The sequence below is a fragment of the Camellia sinensis genome, chromosome 14 (assembly GCF_055761805.1).
Source record: "Camellia sinensis isolate YWXY chromosome 14, ASM5576180v1, whole genome shotgun sequence".
NCBI classification, from domain to species: Eukaryota; Viridiplantae; Streptophyta; class Magnoliopsida; order Ericales; family Theaceae; genus Camellia; species Camellia sinensis.
The window spans coordinates 86780289-86807285 of NC_138974.1; the positions used below are offsets into that span (position 1 = coordinate 86780289).

Consider the following 26997-nt stretch of genomic DNA (forward strand, 5'->3'; position numbering starts at 1 on the left):
CAATATGGACTTTGAAGAAAACACCATCCTTGACCCCACGGCATCGTCTGACCCTTCCACATGCTGGAAACTATTTGTTGGAGAGATGTGGAAGCTCTTTGTGGATGGAGCATCCAACCGACATGGTGCAGGGCTTGGCATAGTCCTCATCTCTCCAGACGGCCTGGTTATAGAACAAGCAATCAACCTTGGCTTCCCAGCATCCAACAATGAAGCAGAATATGAGGCGCTTATCGCAGGACTTAAGTCAGCACACTTCATGAAAGCAGCCGAACTAATGGTATACAGTGACTCTCTGCTGGTGGTAAACCAAATTTCGGGCGAATACGAAGCAAAGGACGACAGAATGGCCAAGTACCAAGAGTTAGTCAGAACAGAGATCAAGAAGTTTGATGTGGTAAGGATAGAACAAATTGGCAGGGAGGAAAACAGCCGAGCGGACGAGCTAGCAGGCCTGGCCTCAATGGCAGATACATCGATCCCTCATCCATTACTCATCGACTTCTTACCAAGACCAAGTATAGAAGACCCCGAAGCAGAAGAAGTATATTGCACTGAATTAGGCCCTTCATGGATGGATCCCATCATCCTGTTCCTAAAAGACGGCATCCTACCAGCAGAGAAAAAAGAAGCCAACAAAATCAGGGCAAAGTCGCAGCGATTTTGGCTATCTCCATCTTTGGCATTATACAAGAAGTCATTCTCTGGGCCTTACCTCAAGTGCGTTCATCCCAGCAAAGTAGAAGCCTTCCTATTCGAAATACATGAAGGGGTATGTGGAAGTCATCAAGGGGGAAGGTCGCTCGCCTACAGGGCTATTTCGCAAGGATATTGGTGGCCATATATGCAAGCAGACTCAGAAAAATATGTGAAGAAGTGTGAAAAATGCCAGAAATTCGCACACCAAATACATCAACCAGCAAGAGAACTCCTACCCTTAACTAGCCCATGGCCTTTCGCAATGTGGGGCTTGGACATAGTAGGACCACTTCCAACAGCGCCCGGTGGCAGAAAATTCTTTCTCGCAGCAACAGACTACTTCACAAAGTGGGTGGAAGCAGAAGCATTGGCGTCAATTAAAGAGAAGGATGTGAAGAAGTTTGTTTGGCAGAATATTATCACTCGGTTTGGCATACCAAGAGCACTGATCTCAGACAATGGAACTCAGTTCGACGGCAGGATCTTTAGAAGCTTTTGCGAAGAATACAAGATAGAGTTCTACAATTCTACTCCGGCATATCCTCAAGCAAATGGGCAAGCTGAAGCATCAAATAAAGTCGTCTTGGATGGACTAAAGAAAAGGCTAGAGAAAGCAAAAGGCAAATGGGCGGACGAACTCCCTCACGTCTTATGGGCTTACCGAACCACGCCTCGGCGATCAACAGGAGAAACACCATTCTCCTTAGCCTATGGAATAGAAGCGGTGATCCCACTAGAAGTTGGCCTCCCCACAATTCGAAGCGAAAATTTTGATCCAGACTTAAATGGAGAAGCCATAGCCTTAGAACTCGACCTTGTAGAAGAAAGAAGAGAAAAAGCAATGGTTCACATCGCCGCCTACCAACGAGAGTTAATCAGAAAAAACAGCAAAAAGGTACATCCAAGACAATTCAAGATTGGGGATTGGGTACTACGCAAAGTAATGGGAAACACCCTAATCCCAGGAGACGGCAAGTTAGGCCCAAATTGGGAAGGTCCTTATAAGGTGGTTGGATTAGCAGGCAAAGGGGCATACCACCTAGAAGACAAGGATGGCAAGACAATCCCTAGGCCATGGAACACGGCCAATCTCAAGTTATTTTACTTTTAGCTTTTTCTTTTTCAAACATATGTAATTTCCTCTTCCTTCAATAAAGCGAGAAATTCTTTTTATCACAAGTTGTTCTTTGTAAAAGTTAGCTTCAGTAAGGTCAGGCACATAGCGAGCATTTTATTCTAAGTTAGCTGGAAAAACTAACTTAGAGGTTGGCTGGAATAAACCAACACCCTTCCTAAGCCCAGGATAAGGATCCAGGCTGCAGGACGTTTGGTCGGAATAACCAAACTTTATTCTAAGTTAACTGGAAAAACTAACTTAGAGGTTGGCTGGAATAAACCAACACCCTTCCTAAGCCCAGGATAAGGATCCAGGCTGCAGGACGTTTGGTCGGAATAACCAAACATTATTCTAAGTTAACTGGAAAAACTAACTTAGAGGTTGGCTGGAATAAACCAACACCCTTCCTAAGCCCAGGATAAGGATCCAGGCTGCAGGACGTTTGGTCGGAATAACCAAACATTATTCTAAGTTAACTGGAAAAACTAACTTAGAGGTTGGCTGGAATAAACCAACACCCTTCCTAAGCCCAGGATAAGGATCCAGGCTGCAGGACGTTTGGTCGGAATAACCAAACATTATTCTAAGTTAGCTGGAAAAACTAACTTAGAGGTTGGCTGGAATAAACCAACTCTTGTTACTCTTCAGCCGAAGTAAGTGTATGGCTGAAGAGTAGTTGGCCGGAATAAACCAACTCTTGTTACTCTTCAGCCGAAGTAAGTGTATGGCTGAAGAGTGGTTGGCTGGAATAAACCAACTCTTGTTACTCTTCAGCCGAAGTAAGTGTATGGCTGAAGAGTGGTTGGCTGGAATAAACCAACTCTTGTTACTCTTCAGCCGAAGTAAGTGTATGGCTGAAGAGTGGTTGGCTGGAATAAACCAACTCTTGTTACTCTTCAGCCGAAGTAAGTGTATGGCTGAAGAGTGGTTGGCTGGAATAAACCAACTCTTGTTACTCTTCAGCCGAAGTAAGTGTATGGCTGAAGAGTGGTTGGCTGGAATAAACCAACTCTTGTTACTCTTCAGCCGAAGTAAGTGTATGGCTGAAGAGTGGTTGGCTGGAATAAACCAACTCTTGTTACTCTTCAGCCGAAGTAAGTGTATGGCTGAAGAGTGGTTGGCTGGAATAAACCAACTCTTGTTACTCTTCAGCCGAAGTAAGTGTATGGCTGAAGAGTGGTTGGCTGGAATAAACCAACTCTTGTTACTCTTCAGCCGAAGTAAGTGTATGGCTGAAGAGTGGTTGGCTGGAATAAACCAACTCTTGTTACTCTTCAGCCGAAGTAAGTATATGGCTGAAGAGTGGTTGGCTGAAAGAGTGGTTTGAATAAACCAACTCTTATTACTCTTCAGCCGAAGTACGTGTATGGCTGAAGAGTGGTTGGCTGGATTAAAACCAACACTGTATACTCCTCAGCCGAAGTAAGTATATCGGCTAAAGAGTGGTTGGCTGGCAAGCATATTTTAGAAAGCCAAAACCGAAATAACAGTTGGAGTAAGTAAAGGCATGACAAAACACAGGCATACATATCACAACCGGAATAAGAGTTGAAGTAAAATTTTCATTCAAAAAAAAAAAGAAGTCATTACAAGGCTGCTTAGTTCGGTTACAAAGAAAAGATTACAAAATTAAGAGAAGAGTTCATCTATTTCGGCGTCAAAGGCAGCATCGGCGTCAACCCGAAGACCGGTTTCGGGCGCTACAACACTTTCAGAAGGAAGAACGGGTTCGGCTGGAGCCACGGCTTCAATTGGTTGATCAAGAGTTAGATCTCCCACCACGGGCTCCGACCGAACTACCTGATCTGCATTCACAACCGAAGTATCCTCAGGGGCAGAGTCTTCATCAGAATCTTCATCATCTGAGCCCTCAAGGAACTGCTGTTGCATGGCCGTGGCATAATCCATCAGGGAGTTCGGTATAAAGTAGGCTGGAGGGTTGAAAACCTCGGTCTGAGGATCATGACCGAGCTTCTCAACGGCTCCCCTCCAGCCGCACTTAAAGAACAGATCCTTGGCCGCATTGCATTGTTGGGCATAAGCATCCTCTGCCCTCTTGAAGCCTTGTTTGTCGGCTTCCTTCACCTTCTCTTTTATTTCGGCATCCTTCTTTCTTTCAAGTTTTAGCAACTCGCGCAAGTACTTGTCCTTCAGCACAATGGCAGTCTTTTGCTTTTCGGCCTCGGCCGAACTAACCATTCCGGTCAGACGACCGACCTCACCTCGGAGTTCGGCCATTTCCTTTCTGGCCTCCTCTAGTTCGGCCGATTTCGCCTCTGCCTCTGCCGCAGCTTGCCTTGTCACTTTCCTCAGCTCCAGCACCTTCCTATGGGTGATTTGATTTTTCTGGATAGCCTGACAAAGCAACAACTTCAATTTAGCCGAAGAAAAAGAAAAGTAGAAAAACAGAAATACGACCGAAGTTACTTACCAGAATCATTGATTTCGTGGCTGACCGGATGGACTTCAGCTCGGTGGTTAACTGTTTGTGGTGATGTTCCATATCTTTAGGCAGACACACACTCTTGGCCAAATTGATGGCCAACAGGTGGTCCTTCTCAGCAACAACCGAGTCTGTTTCCAGAATGTCTCGGTCATTGAAAGATAGCTTCGGTGCCCAGCAACTGATGGTCCGGTCGGAAGACTCCGGTCGAGGGCTTGGTGGTAAGCTCGGCTGAATGACAGGTTCTTCATCAACCAAAACTCGTTCGGGTTCGGCAGTCCGGGGACGTTTGGTCCGGCGGGAAGAGGATGGCTGTTGGGAAGGGAGGGCGACAACGGCAGGCTGCGATTGACTGGGAGGCGTTACTTCGGGCCTAGCCGTTTCGGTAAGAAGGGCCCTAACTCTGCTCCTTTTCGCCATCTCTTCTTCTGCTGTTAGAGGGACAAGTCTTATCTCGGGCAGAGTTGGGTCCGGCTCCGGTGCTTCCTCGAGAAGAAAATCAGTTACCTTTGCTTTGCGGCGACCGCTATACCGGTAGGTCGGCTGAAAATTTAGAAGTTTTGACCAACTTCTTTCTTTAACCCGTAGTGCGGCTCGCAGAACCCCAAGGTTGGGATAACTGTACAGGGAACGGAGATGGGCGAAATCTGCAGTAAAGGGAAGTGTTAGTCCGGCTAATAAACTAAACAACCGAGATAACAAACAAGACAGAAGACCGAAGCAAAATTACCAGGTTCTCCCATTTTCCAATTTATAGGTCGGCCAGGAATTTGAGCTTGAAAATCCTCAAAATTCCCAGAGACCCAAAGGAAATCATCATCGTTAAGATCTTTGTCCGGAGTGTGCTTAATTATCTTCTCTCGGCGGCGGCGAATTCTGAGGTAGTAGACCCACCCAGCATTCTTTGAGCCGATGGAATACTGATGGAATATTTCGGCTAGACCGAGATTTAGTCCGGTTTGGTGGTTTAATGCGTCTATTCCCATTATAATACGGTATGTATTGGTGGACAGTTGGGTAGGACATAACCTAGTCTGTCTAAGAAATTCGCAGATGAGCGGTTGGACAGGAAACCGTAGTCCGGTTTCAATTATTGACTGAAGGGTAAAGGGGACGGAGCCTTCATTGTCCCAGGGAGTAGCATCTTTCTTGGCCAACTCCAGTTGGACATCATCAGGAATCTGGTAGTCCTGCCTGAATTCGGCCATGCCACCAGGGGTTTCGACTAAATATCTATACTTACCCATTTGTTGTATAAGTTACGAATAAATTATTTCGGTACAAAAATTTGGCTCAGTAGCTCGGTTGAGCACACGTAGGAGTGCCTGGGCAACCTAAGTCTGCAAAGTAGAAAGCAAGGGGGTTAAGCACAGATCGTTGGACCGCGCTACAAATTATAAGCAAGATATACAAATCCTACTTCGGCTTAAAGGGCTGGTTCTACCCCGTCTACAAATCAGAAGGTTTCTTAGCTCGGTTTTGAGCAGTTTTAGACCGGTCTAACGCCTAGGGGCAGCTTTCTGAGTTCGGTTTCAGAACTAAGAAAGCCGGCTTGGCCAAAAGGTCTTAGCTCGGTTGGAGACCGAAGTACCTAGTTCGGTAACGGCAAACTTATCATTGGCTAGAGTGGGTCAGAAGAAACTACTGATGTTTCTACAAGTTCTAGTTCGGTTATGTTCTGAATCTGTCGACATACATAACACAAACAGTTTTCTAGTCCGGTTGCTAGGTGATTTTGGATCTAAGACTATCTTCCTACAAAATAGTTCATACACATACAAGTTCTACTGGTTTCTTCATAGAAAGTACAAAAGCAGAGCAGATACATGGAGAAAATATTTGCAAAAAGCATACGAAAACAAGATATACAGTTGCACAAAACGAGGGTAAAAGCAACATAAGCAAAAAGAGAGGAAGAAAATGGATTCACTTACCAGATTGAAAGAGGAGCTAAAGATGGAGGCAGTAGCAGCAAATAGTGACACGGACGCAGCAAGCTCAAAATTTTGAAAACTCGAAGGTTCAAGAACACAGAGAGAAGATGAACAGCAAGGTGTGAGTGAATGATACGAGATGAAGGGTTGTTTTGTGAAAGAAGGGAGAGAAAAAGGCGGCAAAAAGAGGCGGGAACAGTACGAAATTTCTGCAGGGCGGCGTAACAGTTGGCCACGGCTTATCAGATCCTGCCACGTGTCTATGGAAAGGGAAGCGTTACAGTCGTGATTGAAGAGACGTTTTTGACCGGACGAAGAGAAGCCCGAGGTAAAGTTAGCTCGGCTGGAGAGGCTAAAGGGTTTTTAGCTCGGCTGAAAAAGCTTAATAAACTCTAGCTCGGCCAGTAGACTGATAATCCCGATCATGTTGCGCAGATGGAATTAAGGGGCAATTGAGAGGGTAATTTTTGGGAAAAATTGGGCCGAGCTTCGAGTTGGGCTTTAAGGCCCAAAACACGAAGGATTAAGTAAAAAGGCCGTAATGGATACTTCGGCCTAGGGGGCAAGGTTACTCCGGTCTTGAGGAGACAAAGTTACTTCGGCCCAAGGAGGTGAGGTTACTCCGGCTCATGAAGAGGTAGATGCTTTGGTCCAAGGAGAAGTAAAGCTACTCCGGTCCGTAGGCAACTCGGAATTAGGCTGGTCTCAGAGTTAGTCCGGCCGCAGTATGTTCTGGGAAGGCCGGTTTTGGAATTAGTCCGGTCGTTACGTACTATGGTTAGGTCGGTCAGACCTTGCTACTTGGAAGTTTGAGCTCGCCAAGGTTGAACAGGGACAGCCGAAGTAAGGAATTAGAGGAGAAGACCGAGCTATGGACGGTTCGGCCCTCTGTGGCTCGGTATAGCCAATTTACTTCGGTTACATGGAAGCTCGGCCGTGGAGGAAACCATCCCACTTGGTTTAAGCAGTGGGGGAGGGTGTAAAAGGATAAGCATTATCCTTAAGAGATTGAATCCTAGGAGGACTCTGTATGGAGAAATACAAGTCCTACTAGGATTGTGCCATACGAAACTTATAAAAGCTCACAAGCAACACCTTGGAGGAGGTAATTGAACATAATCTTTCTGAGAACTTAGAGCTTTGTCTATTTGTCAAGTTTTCTGACTTAGGCATCGGAGAGGTTTCCGGCACACACCCGCCGGCTAGCTCACGTTTGTGTTTTCAGGTGACAAAGCGACGTCGTACGGAGAAGCGTGGACTTGGTCAACAGGATTATACGAGGAGAATTATTTCCTCCCCGTACAGGTAATATATGAAACTTCCATGAAGCTTCAACCTATAGATCAACATTGCTTCATCTCTCTCTCTCTCTCTCTCTCTTCAAAGTCTTGGGTATTCTAAATGCACACTTCACACTTTAACAATGATTTTCGCCAGTATGAGACTCAAGTCATTTCTTTTCCTTTTGAGATGAAACTAGAGATGAAGTCCATCTGCGCCCATGGTAAAGTTATAGCCATTTCTATTTTGATCACTCACACAATAACTTTCAATTTATTTTATTTTTTCTCTATGACCCTAAAGCAATGATATGCTATTATCAAAGTCATTTTAAATGATCACGTCAGTATACCATACTTTATTTGAGATCAAAGTGGACATAATTGATGATATGTGATGCCTTAATTCGAGTCTTACTATTGTGTGATAAGGTTACTACTAGAAATTGAACTTAATTATCCACATGAGTGTACAGTTATAGATCGACAGTTATAAAGAATTAAAGATATGTTTCAATTTGACAATTATAGGAGAAGGGTGATTTAGGAATTAAAAAAAAAAATTGTGAAAAAAAAGATTCATACCAAAAGCTCCATGCTTTATAAAGTAGTTTAGATTTATATTTCTATGAATTGATAACTCATCCACAGATATTCTTGGACATTTTCATGATTGAATTAATGGCGACCATTCCTTTTAGTCACTAAGAGAAACTTGAACTTTGCATGTGTTAATTCACATGCTATGTGAAACAAAAAAAAATTGTCAGTCAATTCAAGGTTGTGCATCACATCACCTGTAATGAGAAAGTTTTCTTTTTAAAGAGCATTTGGCAGTATTAATTTGTCAAACAACAGGGTGATTGAGATTAATATCAAGGTTAACTTGGTCCTACACATTCGGTGTGTCTCTTGTTGTGGATGTATATCAAATTCTTGTTGGATTGTATCTAAAACCCATTGACAAACTCATATGATCTGATGGGGGAAAGTGTATTGGAAAAATATATAAATAAATAACAAGAACCACGAACAAATCTGAATTAGAAATATTCTCTCTAAAACCGAATAATTTTGAGAAAACTCACGATTTTTATTAATCAAATATAAATTTCAACTCTATAGCTTTAAGGCTCAAAACTTTATTTATAATTAATCTACTTCTTAGAGAACAAGAAACTAATAAAATAAGAAATATGTGTTAGGTTTTTATTATTGACAATCCCGTTTGACAAAACTCCTTTCAGTTGTATTTATTTTCGCACTTTTATTTCAGTGAGGCTATGAGTTTATTAGATGCGAATCCAACCCGAATTGTGTCTTGCAGAGAAGTTTGTGATGTTAATGCTTTCAACATTGCCACTTCGTTGATTATGATAGGGGTCAAGCTGCCCGGTCAGCTCGCGGCCGAAGCAAATTGCAAAATTGCATTCAAAATTGCATGTCCGCCCATGTTCGCTCGAGCCAAGGAATGCTCATTCGAGCGAAGTTCGCTCGAGCCAAGGAGTTCTCGCTCGAGCTAAGGATTGCGTCCATACAAAAACTGAAAGAGTGGTGTGCTCGCTCGAGCCAAGGATTCGTCTCTCGAGCCAAGGCACTAGTAGGAATCACGAAAGTTAAGCTCCTCGCTCGAGCGAAAAATCCGGATTTCTATGGGTGTTGGTTTTCTTCCAAAACTATGATTACTTTGGTTTTCTATAAATATTTGGTTTTCTCCCGAATCTGAGGTAAGTCCTCTAGATCTTCTTTTTGGGTTTTAAGGTTTATATCTGAGGATATTTTGTTAGTTTTCTTTAATGTTTTATTGAGTATTCAGCTCATGGTTTAAAGAGAGTACATCAAAGGTTTTGTTTGTTATACACAAGAGAGAGAGAGTTGTTTTTCGGTGGATTCTGAAGAATTCGAACATGAAACTTCGGTGGATTCTGGAGTGGCTCATCGTAAAGACAATTCCGAGGTGAAGACAGAGTTGGAAGAGGCACATAGAGGTTGGTTCAATTAGGCGTGGATTCGCTAGGTAATTGAGTATACCTGTGTAATTCCTTTAAATCTTCTTAGTGGATTGTTTTGTGGCTGTTGCCCATAGTTTTTTAATCACAGTTGGAGGTGTCCAATTGTGATTTTTTCACGTTAAAATCGTTGTGTTGATTTGTCTTAATTGTTTGATTGGGATTGTTATATACTGCTTAAAATTGTTACATAATCATAAATCAATATCTAGGGGATTTCTAGATTTTTCAAAATAAAAATAAAAATTAATAGAATAGAAAAATTACATCAAATCAAATTAAGAAACTAAATAAATCTATACTATTCTAAACTAAATTAAATATGCCTAACTAAATATTAATTCTAGAATATAAAATAAAAATATATAATATTTTTAAATCTCAATTTGCATCATTCTCCTCTGCTTGAAAAAATTTGTCCTCGAATTTCCATGGCTTGAAACAATATGACTCGTTTGCACTTGTTAGTGTCCACTTTATTTTTAAGATTGATTTTTTCAAACCTAAATTTTAAAGAGTAGTATTCCAAAGTTAAAGGAGAAATTTCCTTTAATAAATTTATTTCATCTCAATTTAAGCACCAATCAATGAATCCTTGTTCTTGTAAATCTTTCGAAAATTCTCCATCAAAGAGACTCCATCTCTTGAAGTTGATATCACAAAAATTCATTGACAACATGCTTCCTCCATTATTTGACGGGATTGCATAAATTTTGCATTAACGTGGCCAATTGATGATTCTATAAAAATTCAGTGGAACTCCTCTATCTATCTCAATGGCTTTACATTGTTCTTTGTTTATCCATAGAAATAATTGTTTTGTTGAGAAGGCATCTAACACAACAACCTTCAAAAAAGGACTAGAATCGTCAAACTGAAAGACAATAGAATTATGGTCAAGAGAACAAACCTCCTTTTGTTTAACTTCTTTTTCCGGTCCATCAAGCATGAATTCGATTCTTACATAAATCTCATATCTTTCTTGTCTGACATCATTGAATTCTTCACCAAATACCTCTATTAAACTGATTTTAATTGCTCTATTTCCATAAACTTCAATATACTCATCCTCCGAATACTCATCATATTTTGGAGGTGAATCCCAATCAATATGGGATGGGACTGCAATAATGAAGATTTTGTATCCGAAAATATTTCATCGGATTCTTCTTTTACAACAGCAACACAATTTAGAAATTCTTTAGGTTGTAAACAACCCTTAAACTCTGGTATGTCAAGTTGAAGTCCGACTCCCATCGATTGGATGCATTGTTCACCACTGGACCCGTCTGATGTGATTTGTATGTGCCAATCGAGTAAATGTCTCCATCCTCAACATCATTCCCATCATTCTCCTCCACAAATCGTGAATTTGGATGACAGTTGTGAGCATGACTGTACAAAATACTGTCAAATCTACTAAAATCGCGCCAAGTCGCATCAATTCGCACTGCTCTATCCGCTAATCGCAAATTAAACTTTAAAATTTATAATCCGCTTTCGAAACCGCTCCGTTCAGTTATAATTAATACATATATATTTTTTAACCTATAATAAAATATCAAAGTAAAAAAGAGTAAAAGAGAGATTTAATATTTGAATTTTATTATTACAAATTAGTAGTTATATATATGAAAAATAAGTAAAATTAATTTGTGTTATATGTATGAAAAATATTTTACAAATTGGTGTTATATATTATGCAAAGACTTGATAATTTGTTAGAATATTTTTCAATCTACCCAAAACCTCTCAAACCACAATTTGTTAATCCACTATTTAATTTATAATTTTACTCTCAAATCGCTTGAACCGCACTACACGCACTCTTAGTTGTGAAGGCTATTTTTAACGTTCATGGCTTAAAAACGCTCCAATAAAATTGTAAGCTTCCTTTTGAAGCGCTCCAAACATCGAAGCCTCTCCTTTATTTGGGCATTTCATGTTGCATGATCTCGCTCATATAAACACCAAATCGAGAGATTTGGAAAAAAAACTCTTTCTAAAAACCTCCACCTCGGGGCCTCACCGCTGGCCGGCCGGCCGCCGCCTTTGGTCATGGCGGTCGGCTAGCCTATCTTTTTTCTTCTTGTGTTCTTGGGTTTTCTCCTAATAAACTTGAGCCCCTTTAGTTTTCTCTTTATCCTTTTCAGATCTAATCTCTAGATTTGCTTAGGTTGTTGTTTTGGTTATTTCGTTTTTGTGTAGCCTCCTCCTTTGGTGCCCAAGATAGCTTTGATGGGTGATTTTGGTGGGTTTTTCTCTCGTTTGGAAATGATCGGTGGTAGTGGTGCTTCAGCCATGGTGTTTCAGCTTCAGCAGTGGGTCTTGGTTTAGGTTGGGAGCGTTGAACAGAGGTGGGTTGGTTCAGGAACTTCATTCGGGCACTTCTTTGCGAGCAGGAGTTTGAGGGGTGGAGGATTTAGAGCTGTTTAGGATCTCCATTCGAGCGCTCCTGTGCGAGTGGGAGTTTGAGGGGTGATTTCCGTTCTTTTCTATGGTGGTCGGTGTCCGTGTTCGGTTTTGAGGAGATTGGCGCTGGTTAAACAAAGAGGGGACTGCCCAGCGTTGTTTGGTGAGGTTTCAATCGAAGGAGTTTGTTTGGGTCACGGAGGAGATCCAAAGGAGGAGGCTGCAGCAACTGAAGTAGAGGAGAGTGAAGCAAGTAGAGGCTGTCGTTGTTCAGCGGTGAAGCAGAGTTGTTTCGGTCCCGGGTGGTTCTCGATGGTGAAGCAAGAGTAGTTTCGGTCACGGGTGGTGCAGGGTGCTCGGCGGCATTGGAGCCTGAGGGTCCGACAGTTTGGAGGTTGAGTGTCTGTCATTGGTGCAGGGTGGGTGGGTCAGGCGTGGGGCTCAAGTGTGTAATAGTGCTTGAGTCAGAGTGTGGTTTGGGGTGTGTAGCTGTGTTTTAGGTGGGGGCTCATGATTGTGGTTTTTTAATTTATTTTGTTTGTTGTTTTTTCAAATTTAAAATCGTGAGGCTAGGGGTTGGTTGTAAGAACGCGAGTAGCAGTAGTAGGAGAGTGAATTTTTACTCTTCGAATCTCTCTCAGTGCGTTTTATTTCCTTGAACCTGTAAATTTCATGTTTTTAATGAAATTTTTCTTTGCCGATCAAAAAAAAAAAAAAATGATCTCGCTCATATACCCCCTTAACAGTGGCATATCAACTACATGGTGCTTCTCTTGGCCCCATGATCAGGACTCGAGCCTGCCCTTAGATATCAATTGATGAAAGGAAGCGTATCGAAAAACAAGCAAATAATAAGATCGAACTACAAACAAATCCGAATTAAAAACATTCTCTCTAAGAATGAATAAATTTGAGAAAATTCCCAATTTTTATTAATTAAATATAAAAATTCAACTTTATAACCCTAAGGCTTATAATTTTATTTATAATTAACCTACTTCTTCAAAAACAAGAAACTAATAAAATAGGAAATAAAAATTAATAGAATAAGAAAATTGCATCAAATCAAATTAAGAAACTAAATAAATCGATACTATTCTATACTAAATTAAATATGCCTACCTAAATATTAATTTTAAAATATAAAATAAAAATATATAATATTTTTATATCGCAATCTGCATCATGATATGATATAACTTAACCAGCATTGGTTTTGGATATATTTTTGCCCGCTTTTGTATAATTTGGAATTTTCTATTTTGGGATTTATGTGGGTGCGTTTCAAATTCAACTCTAATTGTGTCTAAGGACTCGTTTGAGAACAAGTTATTTTAGTAATTTTTTAATTAAAATATGAGACAAAAAATTAATATGTTTGGAATGAATTTTTAATTTTTTATTAAAAATATACAAAAAGTAAAGAGTAAAAAGAATCTTTAACTTTTTGATATACATTATAGACTTTTTAATTTTTTTAATAATTTTTTAATTTTTAAGTTAAAACAGGCACATGACAGATGAGACGTTAAACTCATTAGCAGAGCTTGTATGACCTGACATGATCTGACCCATTATTAGTTCAACAATGATAGAGACCACTAATTTTGGAGCTTTAAAAAGATCACTAATGACATGACACTTAAAAAAAAAAGAAAAAAAAATTCAATACCAAGGCCAATACATCAAATCATTCATGGTGGGGGCCCACTGCCACATCATTAGTGGTAGCACTAATTAGTGCTCTCACTCATTTTCCTTATTAGTTTTGGGTCTTTTTCTCCCCGGTTTGGTATAATTTGGATTATTTTATTTTGAATTTTTTTTCTTTTTTGTTTTAAGATCTTCTATACACAAACAATTATGTGGTATTTTGGAAAGATGATAAAAAGTTAGTTATTTTATTTTATTTTTTTGTAATTTTTTTTGGCTTTTTTGGTTTAGAAAACAAAAATGATCCGGACCCCTTTTTTCTCCCAACCCCCACGACTCCCTCTTGGATTGATTGGTCAAATTTTTTTTTTCCCTCCTCCTCCAATCACCAACCCCCACGTGTGTGTGGGGGTGGTGGGGGTTGGTGATTGAGGGGGTCTCAATCACACCTCTTTAAAAAAATAGAGAGATAATGTGACTTAAAAAAGTCAAAAGGTCAAGAAATTGATTTTTTACTAACTTGCCAAAACACCCCTATAGAGAGAATATACAATATTTACAATGAAATTCATCTGTCGTTTTTTACCAATAAACAGACTAAGGAGTGTTTTGGGAAGTTGGTAAAAAGTTAATTTTTTGATTTTTTTAGTCTATTTTGTCTTTTTGTGAATAAAAAATATAAGAAATGATATGACTCAAAATGAGTAAAAAATTAAAAGCTGACATTTTTTACTCTTCTCAAAAGACCCCTAAGTCGAACCATGTAAATCCTTCTGTCTTTGTTGTATTTTACTATTTCTTAATTTTTTGGTTCGGTCATAACATCTCTTTGATTAGTTTTTAGGCCCCTGTTGCATTGTGACATCTAGTAGAAACAGTAATGATGTAGATCACTAATTTTGGTGCTCAAATGGAGTACTAATGACATGGCAATGAATAAAAAAAATAAAATAAAAATAAATCAAGACTAAAACATCACATCACTGTGCGTGGAGCCCACTGCCAACTCACTAGAACTATTTTTAGAGCTCAAAAATTAGAACTCCAAAACATTTTTCTTAGTAGAAAGGTCTTTTTCTTAGTAGAAAGGTCCTGTTGAGGAAATGTTACGGTGTACTTTTTTTTTTTTTGAAATGGTTTTGCCTATTGCATACAAGCTTGTGACTATTCAAGAAAGGTAGCATTGATTAGTCAATCCAAAACACCTGATGAATATAGTGTATCCTAGAATCTTACAAAATGGACCCATCAAACATGATCATTCTCATCAGTCACTATGCTTATATTGGTTCTATGCCTATATTGTACGCCAGTGAAAACCAGGATCTCCTAATAATGGCTCTTTGTCCCTTCTAATTAGTGTGCAAATTCTATGTGTTTTAATCACATGCACATATAATCTTGTTGGATGGTTATAAAATAATTTTTAAAACACACATGTTTGTTTTTTGGGTTTTATTTTAAGGATAAAACAAAATTATCACAAATATGGTTTGAGATATTACATGTCAGTGTAAGTTTGAAAAAATATTTATAAATTAATGATAAATTTTATAAATATTAAAATATAAAATGATCAACCTTTTTATCAGTAAGTAATTAAATTTTTAGAGTTCCACTGACCTCTGTTTTCCCATATTAGTTTTTTGGCTGTAACTTATAGTTTGTAAAATGTCACTAGTCAGAGACCAATTAGGAATGGCAACGGGGCGGGGCCGGGGATCACCCTCCCCGTCCCCGATCCCCGATGGTGGAAACTCCCCCCGTCTCGACCCCGACGGGGAGCTCATCATTACCTCCGCCCCCGCCCCTTAACGGGGATCGGGTTTCCCCGACCCCGAAAAGTCCCCGACCAAAAGAAGAAAAAAAATCAGATTCAACATCCCATTCAACATCAGATTCAAATCAGTTCCAAAAAAAATGTCATAAATAAGATTCAACATCATATTCAATATCAGATTCAACATCATAAATAAATATAAAAAAATCGAAAGAGAAGATCGAATGAGCTCAAATGTCATAAAAAAAAAAAAATCAGATTCAACATCATATTCTATATCAGATTCAAAGTTAGAGCTCAGATTCAACATCATATAGAAAGAGAAGATCTGAATCTAATGCTCAAATATAATATATATATATATATATATAACAAATCGAAAGAGAGAGAGAATATTCCAGATCTGTGAAGCTTGGTCGGTGATGGTGGCGGATCGGCGAAGCTTGGTCGGTGATGGTGGCGGTGATTTGGCAAGCTTGGGAGGATGGAGATCGGCGGTGGGAGAGACGTTGGAGTTGTAGGAGGATGGAGATCGGTGGTGGGAGGAGGGAGATCGGCGGTGGGAGATTGAGATCGGCGATGGGAGATTGAGAGAGGGAGACCGAGAGAGATGAGGGCGGTGATGATGAGTGAGTGTGTTTGAGGTCCCTAACCCTAATATACCAAACCGTTTATTATTATTATTATAAATATTATAAACACAGTGTCATTGGTTTGGTATGTTATAAATATTATAAACGGTTTGGTTTATTATTATTATCTATATATATATATATATATAAGGGGTATAAAAGTAATTTCACTTCGGGGAAATTCGGGGATGGGACAGGGGACGGGGATCGGGCCGGGCCGGGGATTAAACACTGATCACCGTCCCCGGCCCGTGACAGATCGGGGATTGATTTTCAAATACCGTCCCCTCCCCGTCGGGGGTATTTTTCGAGAAAAAACCGCTTAAATCAGGGTCGGGATCGGGGATTCCCGCCGGGTCGGTTTCAAATTGCCATCCCTAAGACCAATAGCTATCAAGTTGTTTGCTAATTATATTTCTTCTTATAATAAGACTTTAGATTAGTTTGGTTGGTAATTTAGTAAAAAAGTCATTATAAATTGCCACATATCTCTCTATTTTTTTGTATATCTTTTCATAAAAAACTAAAAATTACTCAAATAGTATGCTCCTAAACCAAGCCTTCGACTCAAAAGTTAGTTTTTTACAGAATTATTATTATTATTATTATTATTATTATTATTTTCTTATTAGTATTTTTTAACTTATTAAAGGTTGTTCAAATCTAAAAAAAAAAAAAAAAAAAAAAAAACCGAACAAACAAACAAACAAACCAACAAAACAAAATAATAATAAAAAACTTATTAAAGGTTGTTGGTTTTAGTTTTAGTTTCTTTTTTTTTTTATTACCAAAAGTTAAAACTAAAACAAACTATTTTTAAAAAAAATGAAAAAATACACACAAAAATAAAAATAAATTACAAAAACACATAAAAATAAAATAAGATTAAGGGCAAACAACTTTCAATTGGCCTAATTTTGACTTTTTATTTTAAATTTTGTATCTATTTGGTCTAATTAATAACGTTCTTAGTTTTTCTGACGAAAAATAAGAATCATGTTAGGGATCATGAAAATATCATAAAATGCTTCATGAAAATTATTCATTCTTCGATTACACATACAATAAAGTACCACATACTAATCAAATGATGAAAAATCTTCATGAAGCATCGCATGATTTTTTTTATGATCCCAAACATTACTTGGAAAATAAGCACTAAATAAATTGAGGTTTTTTTTTTTTTTTTTTTTTTGATCAGCAAAGAAAAATTTCATTAAAAGCATGAAATTAAAGGTACAGGAAGATGACATGCATCGAGAGAGATTCGGAAAGTACAGAATACTCCTACTACTGCTACTCGCATCCATACAACCAACCCCTTGGCTTCACGATTTTTTTTTTAAACAAAAAAGTTAAGAAGAACTTAACTAGAAAATAAAATACAAGACTCCCCACAAAATCAACCCACACAACCCGAACCCAAAAACCAACACCAAAATACCCAAGCTTAACAAACTATCTCCCATTGCTGCTGCACTCCCAATCCACCTGAGCTACCAAGACTATCATCAGCCTCTTCTCCACTCTGCTGATTACCTCTTGCTGGCTCACCTACCCTGGTACACCATCCTCCTTGCCTCTGTAACCATCTTTTGACTCCAAGCTAGCAACCTATTTGAAGACCAACTTCTCTGCAAGCCCCTGAATAATAGGACACCCACCACCACTTCTATGGTCGGAACACCTCCTTATAGAACACCCAACTCCACTCCACTTCCGATTCAAACCTCCGAACACTCACAACAACCGAGCACACCTGATGACGAACAAAACCCGCTACCACTGCGGAACAAAACCCACTGCCAACTCCAGCTCCATGGTTGGACACCTCTGTTCCGATCCAAACTCCGAACACACCCACTGCAGAAGCTCCAAAGTTAACACCCAAAACAACAACCAAACCGCCAAGGCACCGCCATACATCTGAAAGAAGTTCACCCCTCAAATACCCACACGGAAAGGAGCGCTCGAATGAAATCTTAGATCTGGATCGAACATCTGGATCTAGATCTAAACTTTTAGATCTAAGATCTGGACCAAAACATCACCAAAGACCGAACCAAAGATTCATCCCTCAAACTCCCACTCGCACAGGAACGCCCGAATGAAACTCCTAGCCAGATTAGAACAGCTAATCCAGACCAAAACCGACCACCATCTACTCTGTTTTGACCCCTAAACCAAGCACCCCCTGGTGAAACAAAACAAAACAACCCCAATGGGAGCTGGACCAACAACACCAAAACACACCTAAGTGGGAAAAAATGTGGGAATCAAGTTATTATAAGGAAAGACCAAAGAGGGAGCTGGACCAGCCGACCGCCATAGCCAAAAGCGGCGGCCGGCCAGCCAAAAGTGAGGCCCGATGGTAGAGGTTTTTAGTGAGAGAGAGAGAGAGAGTTGGGGTTGAAATATACTTGAACGTGGTTTTAAACTATGATATTTGTCCTAAATAAATTGAGGTTAACTCACTAAGTTAAGAAAATTCATAATTTTGCATATAAAAACATGACACATGATACTTCCTTTTTATATATTTTTTTTATTTTTATCAGCAAAAAAAAAAAAAAACTTTATTGATGACAAAAGCATACAATTACATATGAGATTTACATCCATAAAGGAGTGGAATAGCAGAAAGCATCATAGCGAACCAACCCAATTCCAACTAGGTTGACATTGAGAAGATGGCTCAATCACTTACAAGCTCAACCACAAAGGGTTGGTGAGAAACCAGGCTCAACAAAAAAAGAAAACTCCCAAGAAAATCAACCACAGATTGCCAGGCAGATCACAACACAAATAACAACCCTAGCAGCAGCCTTAATCAACACAAAAATCAACCCTTTATGCATAATTTAACCTGCTGCAAATTATACACAATATCATTTACCGAGTAAATAGGGGTTTGAAGTTCTGACCCACAATGCAACCCTGATCTTAATAGAATCACACAGCCCTTCAAAATCCACTAGTGAGCTCTTAAAAATGATTTCATTCCTCTGCTTCCAAATAGACCAGAGCACCGCCAATGGTATGACTTTCCAGATAGCCAACTCCTTTTTTTCTAAGTTTAACACCTGCCCACTACTGTAACAAACCAGAGACTGATTCCGGCATTGCTCAAAATACACCCCACCAACTAATAATTATAATGAATTTGACTAAATTAAAATAAAATCATAAATTTACTGTCAAAATCAAATCAATTAAAATTACAAAAACTAAAATAACACAAGAATTAAAATATAGGAATTATTAACATAATTTGTCTTAAAAAAAAATAAATCTTGTTCAAAGGAGTAAGGTTGGATTTGGATGTAGGGTTTCAAGTTGTTGAGATGAAAATTTTTCTGTCTAGTTATTCAGCAAAGGAGTTAGAGGCTGATCAAACAGGCCAATCATTTTGACTTCTGCATCATCTCTCAATAAATAATACTAATAATAATTTTTGTTTTTACTGTTACAAACTTACAATCCCCAGGGCTCTCAATAAAAGGTCACTAGAAAGAACCACAAACACACACCACCAAGTCCATTTGAAAAGAGAGACAACTTTATTACTTCCTCAAAAAGGCCAAAAGAGATCCAACAAAATCACAACACACAATTAGAGAGAGAGATGGGGAGGGCTCCCTGCTGTGACAAGGCAAATGTGAAGAAAGGGCCATGGTCACCTGAAGAAGACTCCAAGCTTAAAGAGTTCATAGAGAAATATGGCACTGGTGGTAACTGGATCGCTCTCCCTCAAAAAGCTGGTAACTATTGTGAACTTTTCAACACAGACAAACCAACCAACCCCATTTCAAATTTAAATTCAATTTGATTTTGATTTGTACTCTCTCTCTCTCTGTTATTGCTTTATTTGTGGTGGATTTTGATTTGATTGGTGTTGGATCATCAGGTCTAAAGAGATGTGGGAAGAGCTGCAGGTTGAGATGGCTAAACTATCTAAGGCCTAACATCAAACATGGTGAATTTTCTGAGGAAGAAGATAGGATCATCTGCACCTTGTTTGCTAGCATAGGAAGCAGGTACACTCCAATTTCCTTGCTTTTATTATATTTTTTTTCATTTTGTTTTCTTGCATAATTTCCTTTATGATAATCAAGAACAAATAAATAAATAAATAAAAATCCCTTTTTTTTTGCTGTTTCTAGATACAAGAGACCTATACTTACCCAAATTGACCTGGTTATCCCTTTTTACCCATTTTCCCTAAATCATCATCTCTTCTGATCACTGAATATTGATGGTGTCCATCCAAAAATGGGTTAAAAGAACATAAATGAGAGAGACAAAGAGAGAGATTGATTTGGTTAAGAGTATTAAAGATGTTTGTTACAAGATTCTGCTATATTTGGACAATTCTGGTGCATGCATGACAAGTTTAGATCTAAAACCAAAACTCAATTACACAGCTGTTAATGCATAGGGATAAGCTCAGAGACAGATAAGCTTTCCTTCTTCTTATGTATGGAAGTTATTCCCATCAAGTGCAGGTGGTCAATTATAGCAGCTCAGTTACCAGGCAGGACTGACAATGATATCAAGAACTACTGGAACACCAAACTCAAGAAGAAGCTCATGGGTATGGTAATGGTCCCACCTAATCACAGAAAACCACCACCATACCCACCACCACCGCCGCCTCATTCTCAATTTCCTCCACCACCGCCACCACCACCACCACCACTGTACAGAGATTGCACTTCATATTACAACAACAACAACCCAGCTAGGTCTTTCACAGCCCTTGAACCCACTTCAATCCCACCACCTAATCTCATCAACAACAACTACAATCCTTCTTTATCAGCCAATTATTGTCTTCTTCAAACACAAGAGAGCTTGTTCAGTCCTATGCAGTATTACCCACCATTGAAAGAGAGCTTCCAATTGGTGTTTGTTGGTGATCAAGCAAGTTGTTCATCTTCTGATGGAAGTTGCAGTCAGATCAGCCATGGAAAAGAGATCAAACAAGAAGACATGGGGTTTCAGAGTTACATGTCAAATGGGTTTGAAGAGAATCACAAGTTCATGCTTGATTATGGAAACAACAACAACCCCAACAATGGAGGTGATCAAAATCTGATCAGTAGTACATGTACATGGATTGATGAGAAGCCAAATGTAAATGGGTATTTTGGGAATACTCCATTAGAGTATGATCTTGAGGAAGTTAAGAAGCTGATTAGTACTGATAATGAGTGTAACAACAACAACAATAATGGCTTCTTCAATGATGAAAACAAGACACAAGAGAGGACCATGGACTACTATTACTGATCATATCATGAAATATTAAAAAACTGACTGTAAGTAAAATCAGAAAGATTTGAAGGGGCATGGCATGGTGTATGGTGAGGGAAGGAGATTCATTCATCAGAAAAAGACTATCAGTTTCTGGGATTTTGTGTTGTGATGGATATCAATGAAAAACAATTTCTTTCTTTCGTTTTTTATATTTCTTTCTCTCTCTCTCTCGACAGTACATGGTAAAGCTTGCTTTTCTTTTTGTGCATTTCTTTTTGGGCAGTGATGGTGTTTGCATGTTTGTACGGTTTTTCAGAACTCAGAAATAAATGTCATGAAAATTGTAGAAGTTCTATCACTCAAAAATGTGGAAGATAATAATAAACCATCCACTGTTTGTTCATTTCAGTTCCTTATGTAGTACATATTGTGTGTGTGTGTGTGTGTGTGTGTGTGTGTGTGTAACTTTTGGCATTGATTTTGAATGCACTATTGAAACTAGTAGTTATTTTTCTTTCCAGCAACAAATATGTAGTGAGAAAAAGTTTCTGAAGATAAAATGTGAACATGAAATTTATTCTTGATATGATTAGTAAACATGTTAAGTTCAAATATGTATCATACACTTCATCTATTAAAATATATTTTACAGAATTTTTTTCGAGCTATAAGGTTTGTTTGGTTTTACTTTTGTTTTATGTTTTTGAAAAGTTTTTTTTAAAAAAAAATTATATAAGAATCTATACAGAAAACCTGTTTAGTAAAATGTCTTTTTAAACTATTTTCAAGATAGTTTAGAGAACACTTTCAAATTATTTTCTGAATTTTCAAAGACTATTTTCGCACAAAATTGAAAATAATGAAAATGAGAATTGTTTTCAAACTTTTTTGTTATTTTCATATTAGAGAATTCTCTTCATCTGGTTCTTTAGAGAGGTTAAAAAATTGTGTTGCTTGTTGTGAGAACATATTCAATAAAAGACAAGCTAATTAAGAATCTCACTCATTTGAAATGGTCAGGCTAAAGGTGGGAAATTGTATAATATATAGAACAAGAAAAATAATGACAATTTTTTTTGGATTTTGTGGAGGGCTCAGGCTTTGAGAAAGACCAAAAAAAATTAATCAAAATCCCAGTCTCTTCTTCCACAAACGAGTTTAATAATAAAGCTAGTACTATATATTATATATTTATTTAAGTGCATGGAAGAACATGCATCTACTTGTGTATATGCAAGTGTAGTATATAAATATATAGATTTATAATCTTTGATAACAAAATCAGTAATATATATTTATATATAGCATTACGATTAAGATGTTATGGCTAACAGCTAATGGCCCCCATTGATTGGGACTTGGAGATGGCAATGGATTGATCTGTTTGATCATTGACCATTGTTTTTTCTTTTTCTTTTTCTTTTTTCATTTTTCATTTTTCATTTAATTATATAACTGTGGAATGGGTCCCAATCAAAGTTGACCTTTGTTTAGAACAATCAGCTTAGGTAGGCTCAGTTGGAGAAATACAATTTGATGTTGTTAATAATATCACCCACTATAATGTTCTTGTCAATATTTCTGTTTACAAGGGTACATTTGTCTTTTCATATTTATGTGTTACTATTTTTAATCTTCTCACGCTCATGCGAGAAAAACTTTTTGATGTGTGACATTATCATGTTTCAGAAATAATCAGTACGTGTGACTTCAGTTTTTTGAATTTAATTTTTTAAAAATTAAATTTTTTATTTTTCGTATTTTTTTATTTTTAGTGAATATTTTAAATATTTTTTTTTTTTACTTTTTTAGATTGACCTTACTTAGATGTATTTAAATAGTGAAATATTTGTGAAAAAATATTTTAAAAAATTAATAAATACATAAAAATATAAAAAATGTACTGAATTTTTGTATTTTTTTTTTGTATTTAGAGTATTTTTTAAAAAAAAATTCACAAATATTGTACTTTTTAAGTGTATTTATGTTAGGTGTGTCTAACAATTAAAAAAAATTGCTTAAAATATTAAAAAAAAAAATCATTGAAAATATTAAAATAAGGAAAATAAAAAAATAGAATTTTTTGAAAATTATTTTCAAAAAACTAGAACCAAACAAAGTGAATAATTTTTTTGTCACGAAAGATAACACCACCTTAATTTTCTTTCAAAATAAATAAATAGAAATTTGTCAAACTGAATGGCCACGATCAACATTTGAACTATGTTTGGATTTTCAATATGTTAAGAAAAATGAAAAAATATGGAAAATATAATAAAAAATAGAGTGAAAGAAATTAATTTTTTTTTTCTTTTTGTTACAAAATCTAAGAGGGAGAAAGAGAATAATATATGATGTGTGTGTATTCAATATTATGCTAAATAATTAATGTAACAATGTATACAAGATTTCTTTATATAGGAGGATAGAAACCTAATTATGGTAATCTTAACTATGGTAATAAATATGATATGGTATGCATGATAAACCAGATATATAGTTACTATATTTAACACCTCCTTTCAAATTCAAGTAGGGCTACCAACTTGAGTTTGGAAAGAGAAACTAAAATATGAAATACAACTAAAAATAAAATAAAACATGGACAGATCCGAGACAAATATATTACTAAGTCCAGATAGGAGCACATGGGCACTTGAGATAGATCAGAGGCTAGAGCTAATGCCAATAGACAATTTATGATCGTGTCAGACCATTGTATGAACAGGACTGGAGAGCATAGAGGCGTTTGAGATAGATTAGATACCGGAGCTAATGTCCAAAGATAGTTTATGGTCTTGTCAGACTGTTGTAGCAACAAGACCAAAGCTAACAAAACTAATGTCGGAAGACAGTTTATGGTCGTATCAAACCGTTGTAGAAGAAGAACATGTGTTGAACCAGCAAACGTAGCATACACATAGCTTATGACATGGTGCTGAACGATAATGGCAACAAATGAATCATGTGTGCTAGAAGGTGGCTTGGAAATGAACAAATACACCAAGGGAGCGGCTTAGGGTAGTGTGCCAAAGGGGCAGCTTAGGGAGTATGCCAAGGAAGGCGACTTGGGTGGTTTGCATAGTGTATAACCATGCTCACCATAATATAGATGTAATATTCTCTCCTCAAACTCAAATAGGTTTAAAGATAGATACCTATTTAAGATTGAAGCAGAGGGAAAGACAAAGTGGAGAAGAAACACACACATACAAAAAAATGTATTGCGAATATATATATATATGATAGAGATATTTGAGGTAGAAATAAACTAATGTTAGAGGAAGAGATTATTACAAAGTGATACTGAGGAAAATATGATAGCGGAATGGGTTGAGGTATAGCGGGCGTTCAAAGCAAAGTTGCTGCCCGCATGTAAGAAGACAAAGAACATCAAGAACTCTAATATCATGTTACAACATCTAAAAGAGAGAAAAATAGAATATTATATGATGTGTGTATTCATTATTATATTGAATAATTAATGTAACAATGTATATAAGACTCTTTATATAGAAAGAGAGAAATCTAATTATGTTAAGCTTAAATATGATAATGAATATAATATAATATAATATATATGATAGATAAAAAATATAATTATTATATTTAACAATTTCGTTAACAATAAATCCAATTTTTTTCATTTTATCATCGACAAAAATTGAAATGTCTGTAGAAGTAATTTCACATCTTTCATTTTCGTTTCTCCTGAAAAACTTAAGACTCAACATATTAGTAGAGTACAAGTCACCAATGTTTTAAAAACTAGATTGGTGAGCGAACCGGAAAAGAAATCGGGTGGACGGATTACCGGTTCAACCGTCGGATTGAACCGGAATTAAACCGCAACGTAATAAATACATTAAAATTATATTCAAATAAAAATATAAGTAATAAAATTGTAAATTAAAAAAATTAAATTATCTTAAATATTTCTCCTAATATTTTTTTATTAAAAATATAATAATATATTTTAAAATATTATTAATTTTAATTTTGGAAGAGGAAATCAAATATTCAATATTCCCTCTATATGATTTTAATTCAAATAATTTGATTGAAGGAAGAGCAAAAATTTTGGAGTGATATCAAAATTTCAAGTCTCCCTCCAATAAATTTGATTGAATCTCACATGGATTTTTTGAGTTTTTTTGAAAGAATTTTTTTCTTATAAATAGGTAGAGACTTTCACAATAATTTCAAGCTCTTAATGGGGATTCCTCACAAGAAGAAACCCTTGAAAAAGAGTTTCTAATTAAAAATTTCTTATATATATATATATATATATAATAAGGAAAAAAAAAGTTAGAAAATATAAAAAAAAAAGTTCAAAATTTCCAAATTCATCGACCTGGTGAACCGTGCCCTGGTCGACTGGTTCGGCAGTTCAACCGCCGGTTTTGGTTCTCTCTAAATAGGCCGTTTTTTTTGTTTCGAACGATATAGAGGATATATCCAGAACGGAATCCCGATCGGTTGATGTTTCAACCAGTCGAACCGGTCGGTCCATGGCTTCCAAAACCATGCAAGTCACTACCCATAATTTTTATTTTTTTATATTAAAAGACCACGTAAAAAATGTTAATTTTGAACAGAATTATTGAATAGTGATCTCTATTTGTAGGTGATTGAGTAATTTTGAATTTAATGAAAACAATTTTATGTTCAGTTCAAAGATCATATCCACAGTGCCTAGTCCAAAAAACAAGTACCTCGAACAAGTCAGTCATTACTAATAATTTTGTTTTACTAACATCACGAAAAAAAGAGAGCATATTTTCAAATTATTGAACAAAAATGTTAGAGGCCCCAAAAATTCTACTAAAAGTTTTACCAAATGTCTCACATGAGTGTGGGACCCACATGGGACCCACATTGTGTGGGTCCCACACCCATGTGAGACAATTGGTAAAACTTTTGGTAGAATATTTAGGGTCTCTAGCATTACTCATTATTGAAAGGAAAATGGTCTCTATTTGTAGATGTAAAATAATTTTGAATTTAATGAAAGTAATTTTATATTCAGTTCAAAGATCATATCCAAAGTCCCTAGTTCAAAAAATAAAAATAAAGAAGCAAAAATTGTTTGGTAGAAAAAAAAAATAAAAAAAAAAAAATAAAATAAACAGTGTTGAGCCTAGTGAGAACTTGGAATTGGAAGCTACTATGACATTGGACGTCAAGGTTCAAATCTACCAGTTTTAAAATGTTATAAACTCAGAAAAAAAAATTCAAAAATAATTTAAAATTTAAAATTTGAAATGTATAAACTTGATTCATTTTATATAAGAACCCCACCACGCATCAAATTTAATATCTATGATGCACCCACTTTCTAGATAAATTCTTCAATATTTTTCTTTTTATGTTTAATAGAAGGGGGGCCATCGACCAAACAACTACTTTTAATCTAAATTTTGGACTGGATGAAATACTAGGTCTAAACTCAAATTTGTACTCCATATTGTTTTTTTTTTTTTCTCTTCTTCTTCTTCTTCTTCTTCTTCTTCTTCTTCTTCTTCTTCTTCTTCTTCTTCTTCTTCTTCTTCTTCATCTTTTTTTTTTTTTGTCTAAAAAAATAACACCATAAACATCAATAAAAGGCCATGTGTGGAATTTCCATCATTTACTAGATAATGAACATTGTACAAATTGATATCTCAAATTTTTCTACCAAAATTTTGAGTTTTTGTTTTAAATATTTATTATGACTAACGGGGTTGTTCATTGTCTCTTAAGAGACACTTTACCTCACAAACAGTTGTTATGATTTCAA

The 26997-nt window shown here is 36.9% G+C and overlaps 2 protein-coding genes across 2 annotated transcripts; one reads left to right on the top strand and one right to left on the bottom strand.

The window, feature by feature from the left end:
* Positions 1–3350: 3350 nt before the first annotated feature.
* On the bottom strand, positions 3351–6261 carry LOC145807428 (uncharacterized). The gene is made up of 2 exons (XM_082905593.1): positions 4248–6261; positions 3351–4171 (listed from the first exon to the last, which is right to left on the bottom strand). The coding sequence occupies exons 1-2, from the start codon at positions 4677–4679 to the stop codon at positions 3446–3448; spliced, it is 1158 nt and encodes a 385-aa protein (XP_082761719.1). The 5' UTR covers positions 4680–6261; the 3' UTR covers positions 3351–3445.
* Positions 6262–19266: 13005 nt separating this feature from the next.
* LOC114289627 (uncharacterized) lies at positions 19267–21621 on the top strand. The gene is made up of 3 exons (XM_028233386.2): positions 19267–19720; positions 19867–19996; positions 20465–21621. The coding sequence occupies exons 1-3, from the start codon at positions 19585–19587 to the stop codon at positions 21249–21251; spliced, it is 1053 nt and encodes a 350-aa protein (XP_028089187.2). The 5' UTR covers positions 19267–19584; the 3' UTR covers positions 21252–21621.
* Positions 21622–26997: the final 5376 nt, after the last annotated feature.